Below are 24,526 nucleotides of genomic sequence, written 5' to 3' on the forward strand. Positions count from 1 at the left end.
TCCAGTGTTGAGGGTGGCACCAACTGGATCTGTACTTAAGCTTAGCATGCTTGTCTATAGAAAGGATTGCTCTCGATCACATGCTAATCATGTCACACAACATCACGATATCCAGACACTGTTCAACAAGTCAAGATCTGTGTATAACATTGTACAGTAGGCGTCTGGGGCAGCACAAGTCGGCGACCTGGTCAACGTCGCTTCGCCAAACCGGCAGGAGTTTGCTGCTCAAGTGGTAGGACAATATGCTCTTGCAAGATGGACGAAACGTTTGGCGGGTACGAGCGACGTATTGGTCATTCCAAATACACGATTATGATTCGAATGACTTGTACGCTATGCCTGAATATTGCTTTGTTCGGTTGAAGCTGTGGTAACGCTGTTCGTCTTGTTCACATCTGTAGATCTCTCAGGCTTTCTTGAAGAAACTGGCTATGCTTCCTTGGCCTTTCTTGCCAGCATTCTTCGCTTTTGCCGAGCTCGTTGGTTTAGCTGGCGCTGGCTTGGTCTTCTTTGGTGCAGGTTCTTCTTCCGAGAAGGACTCCCAGACGGCCTCTTCCTTGGTCACTATGCACAGTCAGTGGGAGGGCTTTCAGAGTGCACTGGTTACTTACCAAGATAGCCATCCTCATCCTTGACCTTTTTCTTCTTCATCACTCGTCTCCGGCCGCGTCTGCGACCGTTCTCCACTGTGACGGTAGCTTCGCCCTCGGTTGGCTCTGTGGTATCCGTCGCCGCTGTTGAAGGAGCTTCAGGCTGAGATTCTGCTGTGGCCGGTGCATCTGGCATTTCCTCATCTACACACGTCAGACACTACGATCATATCCAGCTCGAAAGACTTACCGTCATCTTCCATCATCTTGCGCAATCGTTCGGCTCGCTCCTCTCGGACTTTGCGGGCTGCCTCATTCTTCTCCTCGTCGATCTTGATCTCGGGCTCATCATCGGGATCACCTTCATCCTCAGACATGCCTTCCATTGGTTCTAGCGAAGTTAGTTGTATAACCAGAAAAGACTGTTTGTGTACGTACCATCCTCAACCGGCGCTGGTGTGGACTCTTGTGACTTTTCCGCTTCTTTCGCCTTCGGTTTAGCCTTTGCAAAGGACTTGAACAGGTCGCTTGTCGCCTTGTCTTTTTTTGCCCCAGACTTCGAATCGCTCCTCTTCAGTGTAGTAGACCCCGCCGAGGGTTGTGGCGTTGAGCGACCGGATGTATTATCTTCGGACGCGCTTCCTCTTCTCGCAGACGCGGACGTCTCTTTTTCCTTCGTCGCGAAAGCGAAAGAGCCCTTTCCGGCAGGCTTCGTGATGGTCTTCGGAGCGGGCTTCGATGTAGCAGTAGGAGGAGCATACTTTGCAGTTCTTCGCTACAACGATGTTAGCGCGCCCGTGTAGCTGTAGCCATGTGCGTACCTTGATGTGTTCGTTTTGAATGGAACCATATGTTCTCCACCGTTCTAGAGGATCTTCGTCTGCATACTCTGTTACGACCTCGTGGTTGCACAAAGACAGTACGCGGACAGCCTATATGTCTTAGTATTAGTCCTGAAGCCTCCCAGGATCTCGTACCTTGAGCGGGCCGGGCTCCACGCTGTAAACGTGAGCCGTGAATCCATCTTCAAACTCTGACCTAGTCTCTAATGAAGCCGTCAGCTGGGTCCTTCCAATAGCATATGCCAATCGTACTTTCCAAGTCTTCCTCTCCTACCAATACAATCTTTGTCTCTTTCACACCTTCAGGTGCGGGTGTATCTTCGTCATCGGAATCGCTAGTGTAATCAGAGTCTTCGGGCTCTTCTCGTTCGGGCATGGAGCTCATAAAGGGCGAGCTGCGCATGTCGGCGTCCTCACGCTTCGGACGGGGGGCACCATTGGGTTTTACGGTTCGCTTGGGTGTGCCAGTCACGAGGTAGGTGGCGTGGACCGACTTGGGTTTCCGCGCGTTTTGGTTCTTTTGGAACTCGAAGAGCATCCTGTATCATGTGAGCCGGCATTCAGATACTGGCAAGAGCTGCACGAACCGTTTCGCTGTGTTGACATTGGTGCTGGTCGCTCTGCTGAGCAGCCTGTAGGTGACAGGCCTCTGCTCAGTAATCACCCGCGCAACGAGAAAGTCGTTGTAGTCTTCTCCCGCCATTGTGTGTTGTCGTGGCTGCCGTAGTCGTCGCAGTGGTGACGGTGGAAGAAGTAGCGAAAGCGCGTCGCGGGGTTGACTCAGACTCACGCGTCGTGCCTGCCAGAACTGACTCGGCGAACAAGGCACCCATCGTCGCCCGCAAAGTGCGTCACAACTCCACCTTACTCCATGATGAGCGCCGGAGAGGACGACGACCTGAAATTACAGCGAGCATCTGCATCGCTCCTGTCTGACTTCGAGAGGCTGCTACCGCGACTACTGCGGAAACGGCAGCATGGCTCTGCCCTTGGTCCCGTCCGCCAACATGTCCGAACAGCAGACATGTACAAGGCATGCAGCTTGGTAAACCCTATCAATCAATGTTCTCAATGGCTGTCTGACCTTTTACAGATAGAGCCATTCCAGGAGGACCCCCAGATTCTAGACACCCACCTCAAAACCTTCATACCTCCACTCGTCGCCGCCTATCTCGAAGCAATATCGGCGAGCGCCACAGAAGAACCGAAACCAGGATTTGTGACTCTTGCATACGCCATATGCTCCGTCTTGAATACGTTCTGTAAAGTCCGAGGCGAAAAGGTCGTCAAAGGCTTCTTCAATAACGAACCACGTCATCTCGAAGCGATCTTGGGCGAGTTAGAAGCGACTGGGGTTGTTAAATCTGAAAATACCGATGCCCTACTGCAGGACACAGCTCGTCCCTGGATAGAGCGCTATGTGCTGCTCTTATGGCTCTCACAGTTACTACTCGCGCCCTTTCCCCTGGAGTCTATGTCTGGGTTGCAAGTTTCTGCAGAAACACCTGTAGCTCTTGGGCTGAAGCTCCCGGATGAACTTCCAGGTGTCACTCTTCGGGTAATTTCTCTGTGCATGTCGGGGCTTCAATCCCCAACAAAGGAAAGAAGCGCCGCTGCAAGTCTCCTAGTGAGGACATGCGTGCGACCAGATATGCAAAAGCTAGGTTTACTGGATGCCATGGTCCAATGGTCCTTGTCTTTCTTCACAGACATATCCGAAGAGAAGACCGACATACATCAGTGTCTCGGAGTTCTCTCATTCTTGTCAGGGCTACTGGCCTCCGCTACGAATGAGGAGCTTGGCCCTTTCCTTGCTGCCATATACCTATCCTGCAGAAAGATACTGGATCAGGAGAGTCTCGCTTTTGTCAAGTCATCAGCTGTGGCTCGAAAGCTAGTTGGGAAAAGCTTGCGCAATGTCGTTTTGCATTGCCTACAGGCGACGTCAACCCTTCCTGGACTCGATTCAACCGTGGTATTGGAAGAAGTCATCGAATTTCTCCTTGAAGCACTCGCGGATGGTGACACGCCAGTCAGATACGGTGCTAGCAAGGCGCTCAGCATCATCACTCTCAAATTAAACGCGGAGATGGCCAGCGAGGTTGTCGAAGCGATACTTGGCTCGCTCACAGAGAACATCTACTGGCAGGGGTCCAAGCGCAATTTGAACAGCGTGAACCCACTCCGATGGCACGGTTTGACTTTGACGCTGGCTCAGCTTCTCTATCGCAAAGCAATCTCTACCAGTCATTTGGCGGACGTTCTCAACGCTCTCCTACTTTCCCTCGGCTTTGAGCAACGGTCGCCTACTGGAGGGTCCATTGGTACGAACGTACGCGATGCAGCTTGCTTCGGTATTTGGGCGCTCTCTCGCCGCTACCCCACCACTGACCTCCTTGCGGTCGAAACCGCGACAATAAGGGCTTCCGAGCACCTCAGATCATTACACGTCCCTCAAGTGCTGGCAATCGAATTGGTAGCTGCTGCTTGTCTCGATCCAGCAGGCAACATCAGAAGAGGCTCATCTGCTGCGCTTCAAGAACTTATAGGTCGCCACCCCAATACAATAGAAGAGGGCATACCGCTCGTACAGATAGTCGACTTCCACGCTGTCGGGCTCCGCCAGCGCGCAATGTGCGACGTGGCGATCAAGGCTGGAGAATTACAGTCTCTGTACTGGGAGGCCCTATCCGGTGGTCTTTTAGATTGGAGAGGAACCGGCTCGTTGGATTCAGACTCACGTCTATTTGCAGCTGAGGCCATCGGGTCTCTTTCTAAGGCTCGATCTCCTGCGGTAGTGCAGAAGATGTCTGATCAGGTCCGCGGTAAGCTTGCGGCATTGCGACCTCGCGAGGTGGAAGAGCGTCAAGGGTTGGTGACTGCGCTTGCGACCCTCGTTGACACGACAGTAATTATGCATGTGCAACGAGCGCCCGACAATCCATATGCGCCCTTGATGGCCCTTTGGACTTCGTTCTCAAAAGAACTAGAGCTTGAAGACAAGGCATTCACTTCGCCGGCTTTGCGACCCCAGTTCACCGCATCATCAGTTTGTGCATTTATCGGAGCAATCTCGAGACTGACCAATGGGACTCTCAGCAAGCTTTGGCCTTCAAACCTACCCGTGGCACAGGTTTGTAATTTATTGGACCTTTGTCTCGCGCGTCATGAGGAATCAGTCCTCGATGCTCTTGCTACCGCAGTTCCTGCAGTAGTCTCATTATTACCTAGATTACCGGGGTCTGACACATTTGGCGTCGTGATGTCATGGCTGCTGCGTTTGGAAAATGAAGCATCGTACAATGGGTCGCGATGTTCCGGGTATGCGATCGCCCTGGGAGCTGCGCATGGCAGCTTGGAAAGCCTGGCATCCGATACTGAAAGGGATGTCCTCCAGCGGCGGATCGTAAAGGTACTTACTTTCAGGTGCACATCAGCTGTGGCAATCGAGGCCCGAACGGTGGCATTACGTGCTCTGCGTTGTTTGCTTGGAAGCAAGAACCCTAGATCAACTCAGCTTGCTGCCGATGTAGAAGACCAGATCGCGAGCGCCTTGCACATTGCACTTAACGACTACACCATTACAGAACGGGGAGATGTCGGGTCACTCGTCCGACTCGAGGCCTTGAATACCGTGCGCTTGGCTTGGGCAAATGGAATACTCACCGAGAAACGCAATGAACGCGAGTACGATATCTACGCCGACATCGTTCGGCTGTCTCTCGAAAAGCTCGATAAGATGCGCATGAACGCCGCTCAAGTCCTCCAGCTGAGAGAAGCCGGCGGCGAAACCACAGACGAGGTCTCCTCTCGGACCTACTTCTTGAATGCACTGATGTCGTTACAAACAGCGAAAACCCCCGCGATCAGAGAAGCTATCTGTGTTGGTTTTGTCAGCTCCGCGGGCATGGGCTCCGAATCCGTGGTTCAGAACTCACGAGCAGCTTTGCTAGACTTTGTCGATATGCTACAAGACGAAGATACTTCCGACGTTACGCAGTTTGCCTTGGTTGACTTTGCAAACTGCGTCCTGACACTCCTGAAGAACAACATCACCAACGATAGAGTTTTGCTCCCGTTACTAGAGGTCATCGCCTTCTTGTTCGACATGCAGATCATGCAGCGTCTTCAGTCGACGTCTTTCAAGTAAGGGCTCTCTCTTGGTGTTCCATATGCGCATGCGCTAATCGTGTCAGTTTCCGATCACTTCTTTCATATACGCAAAAAGCACACTTCAAGTCCACGCATATGCAAAAGCTTCACCTCGCGCTGGATGTGTATCGGGGCTTAGGCGTCATCCCAATGACCAGAAGCGATACGCTAGCCAAAGCTGTGAGTATGCTGTTACATCCGTTCCCGAAGGTATGCATAAGACAATCTATTGCCGCTGGCTCACGTTAATGAGGTCTAGGTACGCATCACAACAGCGGAGACTCTCTGGTACTTGACTCACGAAGGAGGGTTGAAGCGTCACGACTGGACATTACCATCGAAGAGTCTGAAGCCGGCCGTAGATGAGATCAAGACATGCTTCGCGATAACACCGGCTCAAGCGCCATGCTGAGTGCATATTACCTGGGATTAACATACGACTCGTGGTCTTTAACGCAATTTCTATGCCTCTTATCCTGAACGTGTTTTGTTTTGTTCATTATTCAAGCGATATGAGCCTTCTGCTCAAGCTGGAACGTCCTCTGTCCTTGATTGCCCCTTACGCGGAGTACGATAATCGCCCCTGTCTTCCAGCTGTGACGAGTGGCGCGAATGTCCATGGGCATTTAACCATTGGCCTATCAAATTCTGGCGCTATACCCTGCAGTTCTCATGTACTGTAGAGGCGTTGCAGGGCGCTATACCCGGCTGCGAAAGTGGGGGCTGGGGGCCGCTTAGTGTTCGGTGGCACAGATAGACGGGCGCTTGTGTCAACGCGCATTCCCTCCTCTATCACCATCCTGAGTCTACCTACGCCTCTGACTCCAATTCTGACACCGAAAATTATTTGTCATCCACAACAAGCCGATACCATGGCGCAAGACGCAGATGGTTTGAGCTACAGCCCAGACGATGATGAAAAGATCATCAAGATCAGGCTGAACAATGACGGATTGGACCAAAGCGTTCTGGCCGCAAGAAGAGCAACGACACGTTTTCAGGCGGCCTCGATGCATAATCAGCACAAATTCGCTGTCGCGGCATCAATGGTCTACCCGCCAGCTGATGGAGGAGCTCAGCGGCTTCGGATCATCACTAGGTCAGAACGGGATATCCTTGGGACGAAGGATGCGACACCTGAGCGCTGGCTGTGAGTCAATTCTTCCAATTCTTGGCAATTACTGACGGTATGCAGACACATTCAGACTGACTGTATAAGCTTCGAGGCGTTTGAGGTACAAGTTCTACCCTAAGATTACTGATGCCAATCTAACAATTATAAAAGAGCGCCACACTCAACTTTGTGCTCGACTATGACGAAGACGCTACTCCGGTCGTGGGATATCTTTTGAGGCACATAAAAGATGAATTCGAAGAGCGAACCCCCCACGGCAGCTATATACGATCGGACACTGTTCTGCGATGCGACGGAATCGATCATGCACGAGCCGATAAACCTGACATATCTGCTATCTTTGTTTCTTTCCCGTACTTTGACATCAGTGCGCTCAATCCCTCTCGTGCATCAAAAGATACATCACTACACGAAACCCGGTAAGTGTATAACTTCCATTGGCTGTATATGCGAAACGATGCACTGACATGATGCCGGATGGTGTGATAGAGGATTGTTCCAGTATAGATACCCGCAAGAAGGCGCGCAGGGTCGGGATGACGAACAAGTGTTTCGAAAATTTAAGCATGTGAGAAAGGGAGACTGTCTGCGAGTTCCTCAATTTTGGTCTATGGTCGTACAGTCCCACCTGATTATCACCTGCGGACCAAGTGCTCTTCAGGAGCTCTTCGAAGACGGTGTCGAGTTCATCTCTGAGAACTACCTTGTTGCAGACGGACCCAGTCTGGTTCATGTTACCGATTTTTACGGACAAGTCGCATACCTCCCACTCAAGCTGTGCTCAACATACGTCGCACTTTGTCGCAATATCGAGAGTAAGTGTCTCGATGGCAGCGAAAGAGATAATAAAGACTATGTCATACATGTTGGGTCAGACGAAGCAGCATTGGAGGCAGATCAATGGCCACACGTCATGAAATGCGAACGATCTGCAATGATTGTTCTGCGCCTCAGCCGGAAATTCGCGAGCCGGGCTATCTCTTCGGTCGATGGTTTGCGTAGTGAACCAAGAACGATTGAGTACGGTGATCTGCGCTCTGATTGTGACTCCACAGACGATAACGAGACTCAGGCGCTTATCGTAAGGCGACCTCTGTAAGCGACTACTGGCCGGACGGATTCATTCTTGGCCTACTGCTGATTTATATACAGCAACGATGCCGAGCAAGGTCGCCAAGCCAGTTACTTTGTTGGGCCGAGTGAGAGTTTAGCAAGGCAGGGCTACATGGTGAATGACCCCAGCTTACTCATGGATCGCAGCAACAGTATTGTTGGTCCGAAACCGGTCATATTCCGCCGTCCAACACGTATGATTAGGCCGTCTTTCGCATATGACGGCCTTCATGTCGCCAGGGCCATTACATATGAGAGCGAAAACGCTGTTCATATTAGCAGGAGTCTGGATGGGTCCGTTGTTGGCAGCAATAAAACTTCTGATGAGGCTCCATCGTTCGCGGAGGGAGTCGGTGATGCGTCGTCGAATTATGATCCAGTCGGGTCGTCCCACAGTCCAAAGGAATCTTGTTTACCAAACAGCATTGACGTAGAAGACAACGAAAAGCTTCCCAGCCCTTTCGCACTTACGGCTGATGTCTACGATACGCGAGAATACACAAAGGAAGATGCTCAGAGTGCGTTGTCGTTATCATCTCACTCAACCCACGAGCGAGATCATTTCGAGTCTGGAGAGGAAGAGGCGACATTAGGAGCGATACGAAACGCGATATCAGACAGTGAAGATGGCGTGAGACCCGGAATAAAAGCCAGAACTGTCGTTCCACAAAGTCGAACAGAGTCGTTCGTTACCACGCAAGATCTCTCGAGACCATTGGAAGAAGGCATAAAGGAGGAGGAGCTCATTGGATCAGATCCACAGCTACAGGATGATCTAGAAATGACACAAGAAGAAGAGAGACGTCTCGAAGCCGAAGAGAACCATGGGGACCGAAGGGCACTCGTGGGACTACAGGTCAAAGATCTCAAAGGGCTGATAAGCGAAGAAGTTGCTGCTGTCTTAAAACAAAACACTGACCAGGTCAACCGCGATGTTCAGAAGCAACTGGAACCTGAGCTTCGTGGTCGACTCGCCAAAGCTGGCTTTCTTCCAGACCTTATTGAAGCTATCGTCAAACAAGGGAATGAGACAACAACGGAAGGGGAAGACCAACCCCTATCTAACTATACAAGAGTACCTACGAGTCAGCTCGACGAGGCCACTTTGTTTCATTTCAATGTCCGATTCAAGCATGACATACTCGATCCCAACTACTGGATCATCTTCCCACATATGACAAGAGATGAGTTAGTGCCCATGTTTGATCACACACGCGAACGTCATCTGAACGCACATTCCGAAAGGGAGCGGGAAGAGCGATCGCGCGCTCAAACACAAGAACGGCAAGAGCAACGTCCGCCCATGGACACTGTTCGATCTGACCGTGTAAGCACTTGCAGATCGAAACGCTTAGCTGTGTCAGCGCTGACTGCAATAGAATAGTGGAGCTTCACGTAAAAGCTCGGGGGGCAAAGATCGCACAGCCAAGACGTATCGAACACGAGAGGTTTCTCCAAGTCCCAAGTTTACAAGACTTAATACTGGTCTTCGTGTTCCACCGTTTCTTGCCTGGCAAACAACAGAAAACGCAACAGAGCAGAATAACGATGAGAGTATCTACATACAGCTTACTCTCTTTGCTATTGAACAGGAGCTGACCAGGACGCGAACGGATGTAGCAAGATTACCAATCGACTCTGCGCATCCATTCGTACACTTGTATCAATCAGGTGCACCCTTCACCGATGTCGAAGATTCTTCCTTAGAAGATGTCTCGGCATCACTAGTGTCCTGTTACGAGGCCTCTACCAGAGTCGTTAAAGGCACCACCGATTGCAACGAGCTAACTGTAATGGACGACACAAATGGCTTGATCGAGGTACTTGTTTCGGGCACCGGCATTGCCAACAGCGACATGTCAGGTGATGTTCAAATCGATGCAGAAGGTGAGACCTATGTCACGGCGAGAAGGGTCACACAATGGCAGACAGCTCTGATGTACAAACACACACAACGCATTTTCCAATCTACTATGGAGGTTATGGACCAATTTGTACCAAAGTACTACGACCATCAGCTCTTGCGCAGATGCTGGGGTGTGCTCAGGTACATCATCAAGGTAATTAATCTTTCTAAACGCGTCAGAGGGCCGCACACTATGAAATGCTACTTACACAATCTCCGCAGATCGTTGCCTTCATGAGCATCAGGAACTCTATGTTACAAGATCGGGAGAAGTTGGGATTGGAATCGACTTACGCAATCCGTGAACTTCCCCACAAAGAATATGCGAAGCTACACAAGATTTCTGTCTTGCCTTCTCCCATAGGTCAGTGTGACATTTGTGCGCGGGCGAGGTATTACTCGAACGCGGATGAAGCTTTCGAACATCTGCGACGCGACCACACCAGCAAAGCGAATCACCCTTCAGATTATTCCCGAACACAGCTATCTCATTGGGTTATGTCGTCTCATCTGGCTAATGTGGAGGAGAAAAACGATCTCATCGTCGAGTATCTCAGTGCCCTGGCACTGCGTATTGAGGCGTTGCGTTCTAAAGCAATTGATATTCGCAACAGTGTCGCAAATGAGAGAGACGAAAAGCCGAGCGAGTACCTCTTACCGCTCTCGCTTGTGAAAGCAGCAGAGAAGATTCTCCAGACGATCGATACTTGCGGGTATAGTGTCCGAGCAATGCACAACCTCGACAAAGCCGATACGATGCCTTCTATTTCACGGAACGAACTCAAAACTCATATGAATCTGCTTTCCTACTTTGGCTCAGCAGCTTCTACCGCGCTTTCATCAGCGCGTAAAGAGCTAATGATCATGGCGCATACCGGCAGCCATAGGGGAGCGGTGCAAAAATTCCGCAGTACTCCTGAGGTTACTTTGTTCATATGTCTCATCCATCTTTGGTCAAGAACAATATCGCAGAATCTATCTGTACCTGACTTGTACAGAGAGAATCTTTCGGTCATGGTATGTGCACCTTTTACCTCACCTGGGCAGCCAGAGAACTACACCCTAACAAGACATAGCAATACAAAGCTAACCGGCGGCCGTCGAAGCTTGCCCTTCGAGAACTGTACCTCTTGGAAGAGGAATTCGAGATGGTAGCCTCCATATGTGCTCAACAACGCCGCATGATCAGTGATTGCTACGACGTCATCTATCCCTGGAGCTATCGCATCGCGACCAAAGAGTGCTACAGAGCCTACAAAGACATCGCATTTCCCCTCATCACACACATATTCGATGATTCTGTCGGCATGGGAGCAACCCTTACAGGAATAAAACAAATACGGGCATCGTTCGATAAGACCAAAGAGGTGCTCCGCCACAACGTTGAAGTCTCAGAAGAAAGCAACTCGAAAGCCATCAGAGTATTTACTCTAGTGACAATCGTGTTTCTTCCACTTTCTTTCATCTCTTCCGTATTTGGCATGAACACTACGGATATAAGAGACATGAGCAGCTCGCAAGCTCTCTTTTGGGTCATTGCCATTCCTGCCACGACGCTGATTGGAGGACTCTCCTTGATGATCGCATATCATGGAACGTACATGTGGGCTAAAGTACGCGCGATGGGCGATGCTGCGTGGGGATCAGAGAAGATATCGCGCGGGCGACGTGCCTGGAAACGAAAGCCAAAAGACGTGGAAAAGGTAGACGATGGCGAGATTGCAGACACACGGCCTCTGGGACCAGATCATCTCCGGAGAAGGAAGACAGTTTTGAACGTCGTTGGGTCGAAGAAATCAAGGAAGTTCAGGTGAGTAGGAGTTTGACGGGACAGTCTTACTATAGCCCGTCCCTTCGATAGCTGTCTCTTACTATCCATCATTATGACCGGCCAAATCAAGCCTCTGTGGGCACGTTTACAGTCTCGCTTTTATCCCGTCTTCATTCAAGATGTCCAGGACCTGCTTCTCTGCTTCCCAAGCACTTCCCCAGCCGCTTTGATACCCATAGCCAGCATGTCCGTAGCTGTGCACTACCTCAACTCCATCAATCTTCTCTCTCTCGACCCTTGGACCTCCAGTCCTCATAGGACGCAGACCAACACCATGTCTAATGACACTCAGCTCGGTTACCTTTCCAGTCTTCGGTACTAGCGACGGACACAGGTCGATGGAGCGTTGCATGATGCGCTGTGCGAGATTGGGGTCGGGTTGCGATTCCCAAGAGTGGTGTTGTAGACAGCCTCCGAGGATTGTCCCACCACCGACTGCGCGCTGCATGATATAGGTAGCCTCTTCACTGCCATCGTCGGTTCCGCTTACTGTCACCATGACACCGGGCTCGTTCCGCACTAGAACAATTTGACCGCGTCCAGGGTACACGTTACTGTCCATGACGCCTCCGAGTGTGGAGGCTAGAAGACCAGTACAGTTCACGACGGCATTTGCATGCCCCGAGGTATGGAAGCTGCCTGCTTCGGAGATATGCGAAAGTATACCGCGCTTGATGGTCACACCGGCCTTCACGCACTGTCCCACGATCCAGGGAAGATAGACAGCAGTGTTTATGCATACTGAAGTAAACTCCGTGCCCCTTTCACAGCCTTCTGGGAGTTCAGATTTGGACAGCACGCGGAACTAAGAAGCATCAGCATGGCTTCACGCAAGCAACGCAGGTGAGTGTATGGAAACCGAGTCGGGATAGGCTCTACATACATTCGGCACAACGTCCTTGAACCATGCGTCTTCTTTAGTCAGCTCCTCAAACCACTGCCCCGTAGCGGTGCCTGCATCTTTCTCTCGCCCATAGACCCTCGTCGCCTGGTAGTGGATGCCTGCTTCTGGCACTTCACGACAGATTCGGTCAAGCTCACTCCAAGTAGCTTTCTCGAATTTCTGCAGATTAGAGCCTGGCTTGCCAACAGGAAAGTAGTTTGCTCCAGCCCAGGGTGATGCATACTCTATGTCGTAGTCGCCGGGCATGTGCTTGGCTACGACGGTAATGCTGAGGTCCTTGTGCTTGGAGAGCACGAGGGCTGTTGAGAGGCCGATGACGCCTGCTCTGGGGTGGTGTTAGTGCGGTCTTGAGGTTGCCACCCAAGACGGATTAGACATGTTGTAGAGTCATAGGCGAGGATGAGTATTAATACCACGGGACGTGGAGGGGCAACACAAAATATCATGACAGCATTGATAGGCGAGCTTACCCGACAACGACGACATTCTTCTGGTTGGCCATGCTGGCAGCTCAGAGTCAGAGCGATGGCTGCCTTGACGCACCCGTGATATGCCGTGGGGTGACTGAACAGGACTTCCAAGGTTGCTATCGCTGTGGATGCGGAGCCTGATGAGGATGGCGGGGTCATGCCTTGTATCCCCGGCTCGCCTATTGGCTCCTTCCCGCACACGAGACAAAACGCGTGCGCACATGCGAGCTTTGTTTACTGACCAACTGGCCTGCTTGCTATTGTAAAGCTATTATAACGCTGGCCCCGGCCCTCTTCACTTTGGTGCTATTGTCCAGATTATTGAGCAAACTCGGTTCTCGCCCACTTGCACGCGCTTTTTGCCCTTCACCGCCGATATATCGCGAAAAACAGTCGGGCCTGCCCCATCGGCTAGCTGGGGGAGCTCTGTGGTCCGTGACATCATTGCAGGCTCCGAGGTATGTAGGCCGAAGATTTTTCCGTACCATCTGGAGCTTTAGTTTCTGCCGTTTGAAAAGTACAAGAAGGCGCTGTCCCGGTGTCTGGTTGGCTGACGTCTGATTGTACTTCTCCAGGCTCCTGAGCGCGAGCTGTCCTGACTCGGGGCGGAGATCGTTGTTCCTGCGACCCGCCAAGCTGAGCCATCCCTGTCGCCGTGTCCCTTCGAGAGCCTCAAGAGTTCGGGCGCGTCACAAAGATATTCATCATTCACGTTCACCGGCCACGACCTTCACCAACTTGGCGTGGCCGGCCCAGCCCTCTCTACAATAGCAACTGTCGCACCTAAGCTCAACCCTCATCCATGACCCCGTCACCCCACTCCTGTGCCTTCCTCTTTGCATTACACCGACTTCTCCTGTCCAACACGCACGCTTGATCACCACCTGCCAATATGGCTACCCGAAGACAGCGGGCCAACTCGCCTGAATTTCCCATACTCGAGGCCAATGCCCTGTATGCCAGCCAGATCCGCGGCGATGGTGAGCTTAATTACCCCATATTCTCATGTTCAAGGCTGACTTTGCCCAAGGCAACTGCCTCTTCAACGCCCTGTCTGACCAGCTCTACGGCAACCAAGATATGCACGAGGTGCTGCGCACCACCACCATAGAGCACATGAAGGATAGCGCCGACTTCTACCGCCAGTATATGGCCTGCAACACCGTGCGACGAAACCCCAAGCGCAAGACTGCAGCAGCTGCCGCCAACCGCCTTGACACCACATGCTACACCGACGAGCAGCTGCAACAGCAGTTTGAAGAGCACGTCGAGAAGATGGGCCAACCCGGCGAGTGGGCCGACAACATGGAAGTCTCAGCATTTGCCTCCGCCCTCAACGTCAACGTCCGCCTCTGGCAGGCTGACTACACCTACCTCTTCTCGCCTCGCACATGCTACACGTCGAACGAGGACCTGGCTGCTCAGGACAGCCGCCAGACACTTCACATTGCCTATCACGTAAGTCATGCCACCACTGACTATCCCGCTGGCACAGTACTGACGTCCAAATTAGACTTGGGAGCATTACTCTTCCGTCCGCAATATCGCCGGACCTCACAGCGGCCCCCCTGACGTCAACATCGTGCCCCAGGTCGTCTCCAAGAAGCGACCTAGCCCTAGTGTCGACGGTGACGACGATGACCAGCGCCGCCGCTCACGAAAGCGCCGCTCGCCTCTGCCGCTCTTCGACTCCGACTCTACACCAGAGGGCACCGAGAGCTCGTCAGATGAATCAAACGGATTCGCAGCGTCGCAGCGGTCCAACACTGAAATTCCTCAACCAGAGCCCGTGAAGGTTAAGCTCACCATCAAGCTCCGCGGTCTTCGCACCTCAGATACCTCCTCCCCTACTCCATCCTGCACGACCTCTCGCGCACCTACGCCCGCACCACCTTCCACACAAACCCCATCAGAGCCCAAGAAGACGGCTCCCGCAGCACCCAAGAGTGTTGCTGTGGCAGAGACCACACCCGCTGCTACCGCCTAGTAGGCTTGGTAGCATCATGGCCTTACGACGACGGACACCGATTCACGGTTCATATTGATGACGCTGACGATGATACCCCAGCATAACATTGGGCGCTTATTATTCCCGGGTTATTTTCCTTTTCCTTCTTTGCATAGCATACGAGCATTGGCAGGGGCTGTCTGTTACACATCGTTGCATATGCCAGCATGACTGACGGGTGCCAAAGTGCTTGGGCCGCGCTCTGTTCACTGGCTTTGGCGTTTGGGGGTTACGCTTGCGTTTCCACATGGATGATGATGGCTCATCTCTTGGGATATGACTGAACCTAGAAATGAGACACCATTACTGCTGTTGACTTGTCGCTGCTTGATCTGTGTGTGTGATGTGCAGCATGCGTTAAGTTATCAATGAGTACGTCTTGATCGTCATGAGCATTATGCATATCTACCGTCTATTCAAAGCCCTCACCCTTGGCATCCACCTCGCCTTTCGGTCTCTCAAGCGCTGGACTCAGCGGCCCTGCCATATCAACAGGTGGGACCTGAACCCCAATTAAGCTCTTCCTATGCAACCGCGGGCTCTTATCCAACGTCTCGGCTTCCTCTTCCACCTCCGGACTCTGCCTACCCTCCTCATCGCCCTCTCCATGCTCGCTACCATAGCCCTGATTTGCCAGCCTCAAGCCCATGATCTGCTGTCTCAACTCATCCACAAATCGCTGCATGTCCTCGAATGGCAGTCTAACCGCTCCTCCATCAGCGTTCTCAGCTTGGGTGTTGTATAGCCTGAGCGCGGTGTCGAGGGCGCGTTCCGCTTGCTGCGACTTGTCCAGTCTGTACCAGTTCTCGCTGGCAAGCACAGCCCAAAGCGCTGCTTTCCGACGTCGGCTTCCTAGTTTGTACATGCCCACGCCAGTGCGCACAGCGTAGCAAGCTGAGATGCGTTCAGTGATGAGGGCGTGGCCTATCGAGCCTACAAGACCTGTTTCCAGAATGCGGGTTGCCCAGCGTGCGGCGTCGTCTGCGGCCGAGGAGCCACGGAGGCGCAGGAGCTCGAAGCTGAGGGCGAGGGTGCGGAGAGCATAGTACGGCGCTGCGCTGCGTTGGCGGTCGGTGTACGAGTACGATGCAGCTTCTATCCACGCATCGATGTTTTCAGCGCGGGACTTGGAGGATAGTGGTGTGGGTGCCATGAGAGCCGACAAAGCGGCCATTTCAGCAGCACCAGCGTAATGCCGCCATGCTTTGTCGTTTTGGAAGTCTGTCCTTAGGATATCATAAGTGCTCAATGCCAGTTTCCAATCGCGCAGCATAAAGCAGTAATCTGCTAGCCGTCGCATGATGGCTTCGGGGGCGTCGGGGCGGTAGAATCCCTGTAGGCTGTCGTAGTTGGAGTTTCCTGATGCAGTCGAGGATGATGAGGAGGTTCTTGAGCCGCCAAAGGGTGTCCAACGTTTTGATAGAGACATGAAGCGGCCGGACAGACCGCGGCGTCGGGACAGGATCTGCTCGTTCCAGGTCGAGACGCTGCGCTCCATGTTGGGTATAATGGATTGTGTGACTAGTTCACGGATGAAGGTACGCAAGCTGCTGATGTCGGAATCGGGGAAGTAGGGTGTTGGGTCTGTTATGTCGTCCGTGGTTTCTGTTTGGATAGTCAGTACGCAGGGTTGATATCAGGTTTACACTATCATGATTACCTCGCCTCTGAATCTCTGCTAGCTCTTCTCCTGCAGACATCCATTCGCACGTCGGTAAACGCACGCTGTCATCGTCTGAAGCTATGCATTGCTGACTCTTCAGTCGCAGTAGGTGGCAGTGCAGGCCAAAATGACGTTTCATCGAGTCGAATGTCTGGTTGGACTTGGCGATGTCTCCTGTCTCCTCATCGTGTATCAAGACGTAATATCGTAAGAAGTCGTTCTCTACCCATTGCGGGAAACGAAGATCGCCATCATGCTGCCGATTGTAGAGCCTCCTCAGCTCTTCTATAGGGTGTGGATTCCGTGATGAGATGGCTATTATGCCAGCCACTGGGTGGGAGAAGGTTTCGTGAGGCACTACTGGCAGTCCCGATAGTAGCCTCCGTAGATATAGAGTATGGAAGGGTGAAGCGGTACCGTCTGACTGCGTGGCTGTTGCGTCGCCCTTGCTCATGTAGTCGGACACGGGGGATTGTTTGTTGAACTCGGAGTACTGCAGATGTCGGTCGACTAGCTCTTCGATTTGTGACACATCGCCTCCTGACCGTCGCGGTCGCCGTGTGGAGCTCGAAGATGTCCGTTGGCCACCTGTGTCGACGCGCAAGTCTGGGTATGCATCGTCTACGCCTATGAAGCGCACACCAAAGTCCTCCCAGCTCTTGCTTGCCCCATTGCTATCTCGTATCGTGACCTTTCCGGGCACTGCCTCTCCGAATGGCCGCAGAAGTTGTAGTAGGCCGCCCTCCAATCCCTTGCCCCGAATCAGTTCTTCCGTCTCCGCGTCCGCAAGCACAGCGACGCATGGCACAAACGCCCGTTGTATAAGCGCGCGGTACTCGTCCGACACTCCCGGTGGTAGGCTGTTCGGCGTCCCTGTCCCACTCAGTCTTGAGCCCGGCGAGAAGACGGAGCCCTGTACGGTGCTTTGGGTGGGGGTTGCGGCGCCGGAGTTGGGGCGCGACGTGGATATGCTCGTGGTGGACTCGAAAAGCTTGGAGAGGCTCGGGTTGGAGCGGCGGTAGGGGAGGCTGGCGAGAGAGGAAGCCGGGGATGCGCGCTGTTTGGGTAGTATCATCGACGCCTCCACATCGGCTGGGTACTTTGGGGGTTTCGGCGTGGCATCCTGAGGCGGCGTCATGAGAGGCTAGGGCGCTGCGCCCGCGGGGTTCTGGATGCGCGCGGAAGTTCTGAGGCAGTCGGCATGTATTCTGATTGTCGTGTGCTGGACTTGGCGGCAGTGAAGCGCTCCTTTACTCCGCCGCCCGTTTGTAGCTGCGCGAGTGTGACGACGTTGGGTGGTGCATCATCGCGGTTGCGGCCGCTGCGCTTTGTGACTGGACGAAATGCGGCATCTCCATCAGCACACAGCCCTTCCCTATCGTCGCACATGGGTCTGCAAACATAGCACACGACGCACATCCCACCTTCTTGTCAGTCCTTACGGCGCTTAGCGAGCTAGAAATCATCGCAGCAATCCTTCCGACTCATATGGATGTCGTTGATGAGTCGAGCCTTCCTCTGTTCAACGCGGACAATTTCACTACTATACAAACGTGACTTCCCTGCACCCACACTTCGGCCACTATCACGATCGCTGCTGCTTTCCAGAACCTTCTCTGCTCTCACTCTACAGCCAACTCGTATGTCCCGGACCAGCTCACCATCCGAAGACCAACAACCAAACGCTAAACGGCGCAAAATTGGCCGGCCCTCACCCAAATTCATTCACCCCTACGGCACTATGGCGTCGACGGACAATGTCGAATCAGCCCAGTTGGAACTCACTGAGGTCGAATCGAAGCTCAGACAGCTTCTACTGGACGTGGCTGCTTACATAGACGAAGCACCCTCAGGCAGCGATGTCACTGGTGAGCAGGTTCCAGAAGAGCTAGCGAAGGAAAAGATTGTATTGCGTTGGACTGGCGGATGGGTGCGCGACAAGCTCCTCAAAATTGGCAGTCATGATATCGACGTTGCCATCAACAAGATGACTGGTGAGCATTTCGGCCTAAAGATGCAAGAGTATCTCGAGATACCAGGCAATGCTGAAAAGCACGGTCTGATCGACAAAAACGACGCCCTCAGTGGACGCGACAAGACGAAGAAGATTGCACCGGGGCTGCACAAGATTCAGGCAAACCCTGAAAAGTCAAAGAACCTCGAGACCGCAACCACCAAGATCATGGGCATCGACTTGGACCTCGTCAATCTGAGGAAAGAGACATATAACGAAGTTTCTCGTAACCCAGAGATGGAATTTGGTACAGCGGAAGAGGATGCTATGCGGCGCGACGCTACCGTCAACGCTATGTTCTACAATCTCCACACTTGTCAGGTCGAAGACTTTACTGGACAGGGACACAAAGACATGGCTTCCAATATCATCCGTACTCCACTAGAGCCTTACCAGACCTTCAAGGATGATCCGCTCCGGGTACTGCGGCTGATCCGCTTTGCTAGCCGCCTCGATTACACGATCGAGCCGGAGACAGCAAAGGCAATGGGCAACGCAGAGATACAAGACGTCTTGAAGATCAAAATCAGTCGTGAAAGAGTCGGAATAGAACTCGAGAAGATGTTGAAGGGTCCCAGACCACGTATGGCTCTAGAGCTGATCGACCAGTTCGGCCTTTACAGGACAGTCTTCACAGATCCTACCCGCGAGCTATCTGAACCGGACACAGCCTACTTCAAGCCAGCATACAACTTTGTTGAGACCATCATCCAGAAGAACGCCGATGTACCAGCTGCTATCCCCGATACCCTGCTGAGAAACGAGGACGAGAGGTATCTAGCTTGGGTTTGCGCAACCATGATGCCTTGGATGGATGCACCCACAATACCTCATCAGAAGCCACTACAGCGAGCTTACTTCGCTGCTTATCTAGTAGCTCGCGAAGGGTTCAAGGCCCCAAATAAGATCTGCGACGTCATTGCGTCTGCTTTGAGCAACAGCGAGGAAATCCGCAACGTCGTCACTCGGTGCGCCAAGGGACTTCGGAGACCGGATACCATCAACCCGACAGATGATGCCACTGCCAGGGATACTTTGGGCATGGCTATCCGTCGTTGGAGCTCGAGCTGGAGGACGCAAGTCTTTATGAACCTCGTCTACGAGATTGTGCTTGGGCGGGTGTCAAAAGACGGTCAGTGTTGCCAATTTGCTTACTTGGACATTGCTAATTATTTTCAGAAATTCTTCGATCATATGACAGCTTCCTTGCCCGGGTTACCGAGCTCAAGATTCTTGATGTCGACACGTTCAGACCTCTTCTCAAAGGTACAGACCTTGCCAAGGCACTTGGTACCAAGCCTGGCCCTTGGATGAAGGACGCCCTCGATGTCGTTATGGCCTGGCAGCTACGTAATCCCGACACAACTGATCCCACCGCTGCCATTGAGGCCGTAAAGGCTTCTAAGGACGGACAAACTGATAGTGAGCTTTCCCTTCGCCTGGCACATCACTTTCTTCAGCTTACCATCCCACCTCTCTTTCCGCAGAATAAGCCCACGTCGAATGCGCTGGAAGCTTCGCGGCAACCGGCCCCTTGGAAAGACACTGGGAATCAGTATGCCTTGGACCTGCTGGAATGGGCGATCAGCACACTCGACCGGAAAACGATAGAAGGGAAATGGCATTTGCTGATGCCTCCAATACTGAAGATGATGGACGACATTGATATGAAATGGAAAGCGAGAGGATGCCACATGCTCGGTCTGTTACTCGAGAATCTGCACCAGAAGATCGGGATAGACGCTGGGAAGAAGTCATCGATAGCCGTGCAGAGTTCCACAAGCTTCCTGCAACGCACTGGGTATCACAACATCTTTACTGAGGCTCTGTTCCCCATGTTTACCTACATCCCTTCCATCACACCGGAAAACGAATCTGTCACCCTTTTCAGAGAAATGTTCCCTACTATCATCTCACTCGCCCAGCTCCTCCCGACAGACCCCAGCAAAGGCCTTTCCCGAGAACGCTTCTTGGACAAAATTTTGCGTGAAGGGGTCCTCTCTCCTCTTGCACATTTCCCTACACCCTCGTCGTACCCGGAATTGGCCACCTTGATCATGTCACACATTCCTGTATTGTTAGGCCACATGGGCATTGATTGCGTCAAGCACCTTCGCGACCTTGTGCCTCTGATCTCAGCTATACTGCAGGAGCCGTTCGCACTTAGTCACAAGCCCCTTCTTCTTTCAGCACTGAAAGCGCTGCAAAGCGTGTTGCTCAATGCGTGGCCTAGGCTACCAGGGTACAGGGGAGCAATCATGATGGGCATATGTTTGCTGTGGGCTCGGTGTGTAGAAGAGCGAAAGAAGGCCGGTAGTCAGGACATCGAGGAAATAACACGCCAGACACAGGAATCGGTCGCTATGCTGGACGCGATTATGCAGGCTACCGAGACGGACGGACTAGCGAAAGTCTGGGAGCAGGAAAAGCAGGATCTGATGCAGGCCTCATCCGGAGTTGAGGAATTATTTGACGAGTGTGTGACCGGACAAGAGTAAGGACACGTTCGCTGCGTGTCAATGAGTAGTACTTTAGCAGCCAGAAGAAGCTGCATTCATTCCATCTTTTTACGTTGTGATGTGCAGTATGTTGGGCAGTAACAAAATCATACAAAGCTAGCGCGTTGGAACCAGCAAAGCAGGATGGCTGTTTTGTGATGATCGAGTTCTTCACATCCTTGCACAGCGTGGTTGCTGCACAGTGACGACAGGCACGTGGGTACCGCCTGCAGCGATTGATTCAGATGGCCCACATGCAGGCTAACGGTTTTAGCCATGCATCGAGTGTCAGAAACAGGAAGCTGTTCTATCCTCGGAAGACGATGCCGCACACGTCGAGCGTATGAGTGGGCATTCGCGAATAGTTGCATCAGGCGACAACGTCAAGTCTGCCTGCGTTGCCGTGGGGTCCGTGGCTATGCGGGGCGACAGCTTGGCGTGTAATCGGTGTTTACACAGCCCAGATGTCAGGTCAGATACGAACTCGGGTCCTGACTGCTGCAACAATGCTGTGTAGACATTGCAACCTTCCACATGCTACTCACGGGCAGAGGGCCGTTTGAGACTGCGCGCGGTGTTCTTGAAAGTGGTTCCTGGGCGCTGGCTACTGTACTCGAGTCAATAGCGGCCCGCACACCCCTGCCGGGGACGAGGATGCCATTGGACGCCTTTTTTCGACGAACGCGCGTCTCACGCTCAATAAGACGATGCTGGGAATATGTGATCTCAGTATGATGCCCGCGATGTAGAAGAGGTGTTTCTTGGCGGCATGGGTTTGGAGTGGGCCACTGTCGCATGCACATCAGAGAGTGTACTCCAAGTAAGCGCGACTGCGGTGCTGCTGCGCTGGATGATTATAGACGGAGGCGCATCCGTCTGACGGAGATATATGCTGGAGGCGTGGGTGAAACGCGGGGCCAATGAAGAAGGCGCAATCTGACTATTCTGGATCATTTCGCTAGTGCAGGTGGCGCTTCCCCGAAATCTGCCTGAGCGACTTCACGATGCTCGACGGCAAGTGACTACGTCGCCGAGAAGACGGGCATAGATATGGATGCCTGAGTGGTTCGCGACAGCAGCGCACGAATGAAGACTCGCAAATACTAAACCCGACGCGTCTGGCGCATGCAGAGTCTCGACGTAAAGCCGATCGGCAGCGCTCAACAAGCGTGGGCGGGACTCAGCCTCGTTAAGGTGGTTGCTTAGGGCTAGGGGGCATGTCACGGCCACTTCTTCCCGCCGCGTCCATTGCACCTCGTCCTGCTCCGACACATGTCCTCTGCTCCGGGCCCGCCGTGACTCTCTCTACACTTCGTCGCGGCACATCTCCACGGCGACATTAGCAGCTCGAGGGGTGCGCGCCGCCCAGCAGCCACGCCTGTGCCGACACCTCTCCCAAGATCATGGCCAGAGCTTATTTCGCGTCCAATCCCTCCACATCCACCACGACGACCTGTCTAGCTAGCTCTGCCCAGACTTGCACTACGACCACCACCCTACCCTCCGCCGCGTCGCCGCCCCCGCCAACTCCCTACAACTTCGCGCGCCTCGTCGGCTCCTCCTCTTCGTACCCCAAGGCCGAGGACCACGGCGACTCCAGGTTCAAGAGGTTGCCAATGCCTCTCGAGCTCGCCATCTCGTCGCGGGCGCATTGGCTCAGTCGGGTGCGGTCATGTCTCCGCCTGCTCATCATCGTCCTGAGCGGCGCAGTCGTCTGCATGCTCATGCACACGTTTGAGATCTACCGCGGCAATCGCTACATCGACCTGCGCAAAGGAGAACTGCCCATGGTTTGGCCTGCCCATACCAACCTGGCCCCGACCATCATCCTCTTCGCCATTGCCGCCGGCAACTTCCTCGCCTCGGTCGCCATCCTCACCCTCTCCTTCAAGCGCTCCTTCCGCCGGCCCTTTCGCTCGCGCGACGTCTACCGCATCGTCGCTGGCAGCTTTGGCGTCATCATGTGGATCACAGCGCTGGTCGTCTTCAACCTCTTGGACAAGGCTAGCAAGGCAAGCTTGGGAAGATACTCGTGCACCAACGCGAATGTCTTGACCAACGGCCGCTACCAATACCGCGCCGTCTGTGAAGAGCAGGTAAGACAGCGCCCCTTCCGAGTCCAACTTCATGCCGCTGACAATTTCTCCAGGGTGTCGCATTCTACACCGCCATTGGCGCAGCCTCCGCAGAGCTTCTCACACTCATCACTCTCGCCATCTCCGCCATCCTGTCCGTCAAGAATCAGGAACCACCCCCGACCATACAGATTCGCGAGAAGAACAACTCGATAAGCTCCGGCTCAAAGTACCACAAGCCTTTAAAACGATAATGCCAAAAACACGCACAAATCAATTTTCCAAATCCACCAATTGTTCTGTTTTCGCTCTTTCCTTGACCTCTTATTTCCCTTTTCACGTCGCTGCATGATACCCCGGATTTTCTCGTTTAGCGGCAAACATACAACCAAAACTTTATACGGCGTTATAATCTCGGACCATACTTTGCTCGTTGCGCAGGGCTTCGGGCCATTATGACGACTTCATCTCCCATCGCTCAAATCATCTGCATGGTATCGCGACATTGCGGCATATTTGGAGTTTGTGTCATTTGCTCTTTCCTTGCATATTTGCATTTCCTGCCTTGGTCAATACCATCATGAACGTGGTCTTTGTCCCATCCCCCATCACCATTAGAAGAAACACGTTGAGCCTTCCCGTTTGCCCAATAGAGTCACGGTCGCATCTTGGTCTTGTTACCCTAGGATCTTGTAATTGGAAGAGAAGATGGGTGGTTTTGCTTCGGAACAAGTAGATGATATAACAAATACAATTAAACAATCGAAAGAATAATGGAAGTGTGTGGTGTGTTGCTGCACATGTTCAGTTCGACTAAATGCCGAACTACAGACACGGGCTCTGATGAGCAGTTGATGCGCGTGTTGTTGATATCAACTCTCACTATAGCATGATGTCGATCGCTACTAAATTCACAGGGAGTAGACTCCTTCAATTATAAAGCGCTGTATTGCGCTTTGTGATTGAGTCTCGCTCTTACCTGGAAAGCTCGTCAGACGAGAGGCCATTTGCCAACTATAGAGAGCGTATCCTTGTATTGATACGGACTCCTTCGGCACTTCTTACGATACGATTTGTGAGAGCCCTTCGACTAGAGAAGCTTCCGCTTTCACATCATGCGCTTTGCCATCGGATTGAAGTTCGAGGTGAAGGTGGCTCTCCACTGCATCTGGCGCCGCGCGATCTCACTGACTGCTGTCTGCCTCAACCCCACAAACAAACGCCTGCGTTCGCAGTATTGCTCTGCCTTCAGAAGATCTCTGCCTGTCCTGTCCCTGCCTATTTAAACTGCAACATTGAGGAATTTCCGAATGAGCAAAAAA

At 52.8% G+C, this 24,526-nt stretch overlaps 8 protein-coding genes across 8 annotated transcripts; 5 read left to right on the forward strand and 3 right to left on the reverse strand.

The window, feature by feature from the left end:
* Positions 1-409: 409 nt before the first annotated feature.
* On the reverse strand, positions 410-2,138 carry J4E79_003508 (uncharacterized protein; the record flags this gene model as incomplete). Its single annotated transcript, XM_049352402.1, has 8 exons — positions 410-567; positions 615-797; positions 844-984; positions 1,032-1,368; positions 1,415-1,525; positions 1,571-1,638; positions 1,688-1,974; positions 2,023-2,138. The coding sequence occupies 8 exons, from the start codon at positions 2,136-2,138 to the stop codon at positions 410-412; spliced, it is 1,401 nt and encodes a 466-aa protein (XP_049212781.1).
* A 171-nt stretch (positions 2,139-2,309) lies between these two features.
* J4E79_003509 (uncharacterized protein) lies at positions 2,310-5,999 on the forward strand (the record flags this gene model as incomplete). Its single annotated transcript, XM_049352403.1, has 4 exons — positions 2,310-2,480; positions 2,529-5,581; positions 5,632-5,797; positions 5,847-5,999. The coding sequence occupies 4 exons, from the start codon at positions 2,310-2,312 to the stop codon at positions 5,997-5,999; spliced, it is 3,543 nt and encodes a 1,180-aa protein (XP_049212782.1).
* A 1,333-nt stretch (positions 6,000-7,332) lies between these two features.
* J4E79_003510 (uncharacterized protein) lies at positions 7,333-11,555 on the forward strand (the record flags this gene model as incomplete). Its single annotated transcript, XM_049352404.1, has 6 exons — positions 7,333-7,742; positions 7,875-9,130; positions 9,507-9,895; positions 9,964-10,105; positions 10,208-10,758; positions 10,818-11,555. The coding sequence occupies 6 exons, from the start codon at positions 7,333-7,335 to the stop codon at positions 11,553-11,555; spliced, it is 3,486 nt and encodes a 1,161-aa protein (XP_049212783.1).
* Positions 11,556-11,657: 102 nt separating this feature from the next.
* Positions 11,658-12,978, reverse strand: J4E79_003511 (uncharacterized protein; the record flags this gene model as incomplete). The annotated part of the gene is made up of 3 exons (XM_049352405.1): positions 11,658-12,377; positions 12,456-12,801; positions 12,947-12,978. The coding sequence occupies 3 exons, from the start codon at positions 12,976-12,978 to the stop codon at positions 11,658-11,660; spliced, it is 1,098 nt and encodes a 365-aa protein (XP_049212784.1).
* Positions 12,979-13,838: 860 nt separating this feature from the next.
* Positions 13,839-14,933, forward strand: J4E79_003512 (uncharacterized protein; the record flags this gene model as incomplete). The annotated part of the gene is made up of 3 exons (XM_049352406.1): positions 13,839-13,926; positions 13,977-14,404; positions 14,460-14,933. The coding sequence occupies 3 exons, from the start codon at positions 13,839-13,841 to the stop codon at positions 14,931-14,933; spliced, it is 990 nt and encodes a 329-aa protein (XP_049212785.1).
* A 433-nt stretch (positions 14,934-15,366) lies between these two features.
* On the reverse strand, positions 15,367-17,755 carry J4E79_003513 (uncharacterized protein; the record flags this gene model as incomplete). The annotated part of the gene is made up of 2 exons (XM_049352407.1): positions 15,367-16,559; positions 16,615-17,755. The coding sequence occupies 2 exons, from the start codon at positions 17,753-17,755 to the stop codon at positions 15,367-15,369; spliced, it is 2,334 nt and encodes a 777-aa protein (XP_049212786.1).
* Positions 17,756-18,259: 504 nt separating this feature from the next.
* J4E79_003514 (uncharacterized protein) lies at positions 18,260-21,129 on the forward strand (the record flags this gene model as incomplete). The annotated part of the gene is made up of 2 exons (XM_049352408.1): positions 18,260-19,763; positions 19,811-21,129. 2 exons carry the CDS (start codon positions 18,260-18,262, stop codon positions 21,127-21,129), a joined length of 2,823 nt encoding a protein of 940 aa, XP_049212787.1.
* Positions 21,130-22,532: 1,403 nt separating this feature from the next.
* Positions 22,533-23,458, forward strand: J4E79_003515 (uncharacterized protein; the record flags this gene model as incomplete). The annotated part of the gene is made up of 2 exons (XM_049352409.1): positions 22,533-23,225; positions 23,279-23,458. The coding sequence occupies 2 exons, from the start codon at positions 22,533-22,535 to the stop codon at positions 23,456-23,458; spliced, it is 873 nt and encodes a 290-aa protein (XP_049212788.1).
* Between the last annotated feature and the right edge of the window lie 1,068 nt (positions 23,459-24,526).

The sequence above is a fragment of the Alternaria viburni genome (assembly GCF_023758015.1).
Source record: "Alternaria viburni strain BMP 2772 chromosome Unknown scaffold_6, whole genome shotgun sequence".
Taxonomy (NCBI): Eukaryota; Fungi; Ascomycota; class Dothideomycetes; order Pleosporales; family Pleosporaceae; genus Alternaria; species Alternaria viburni.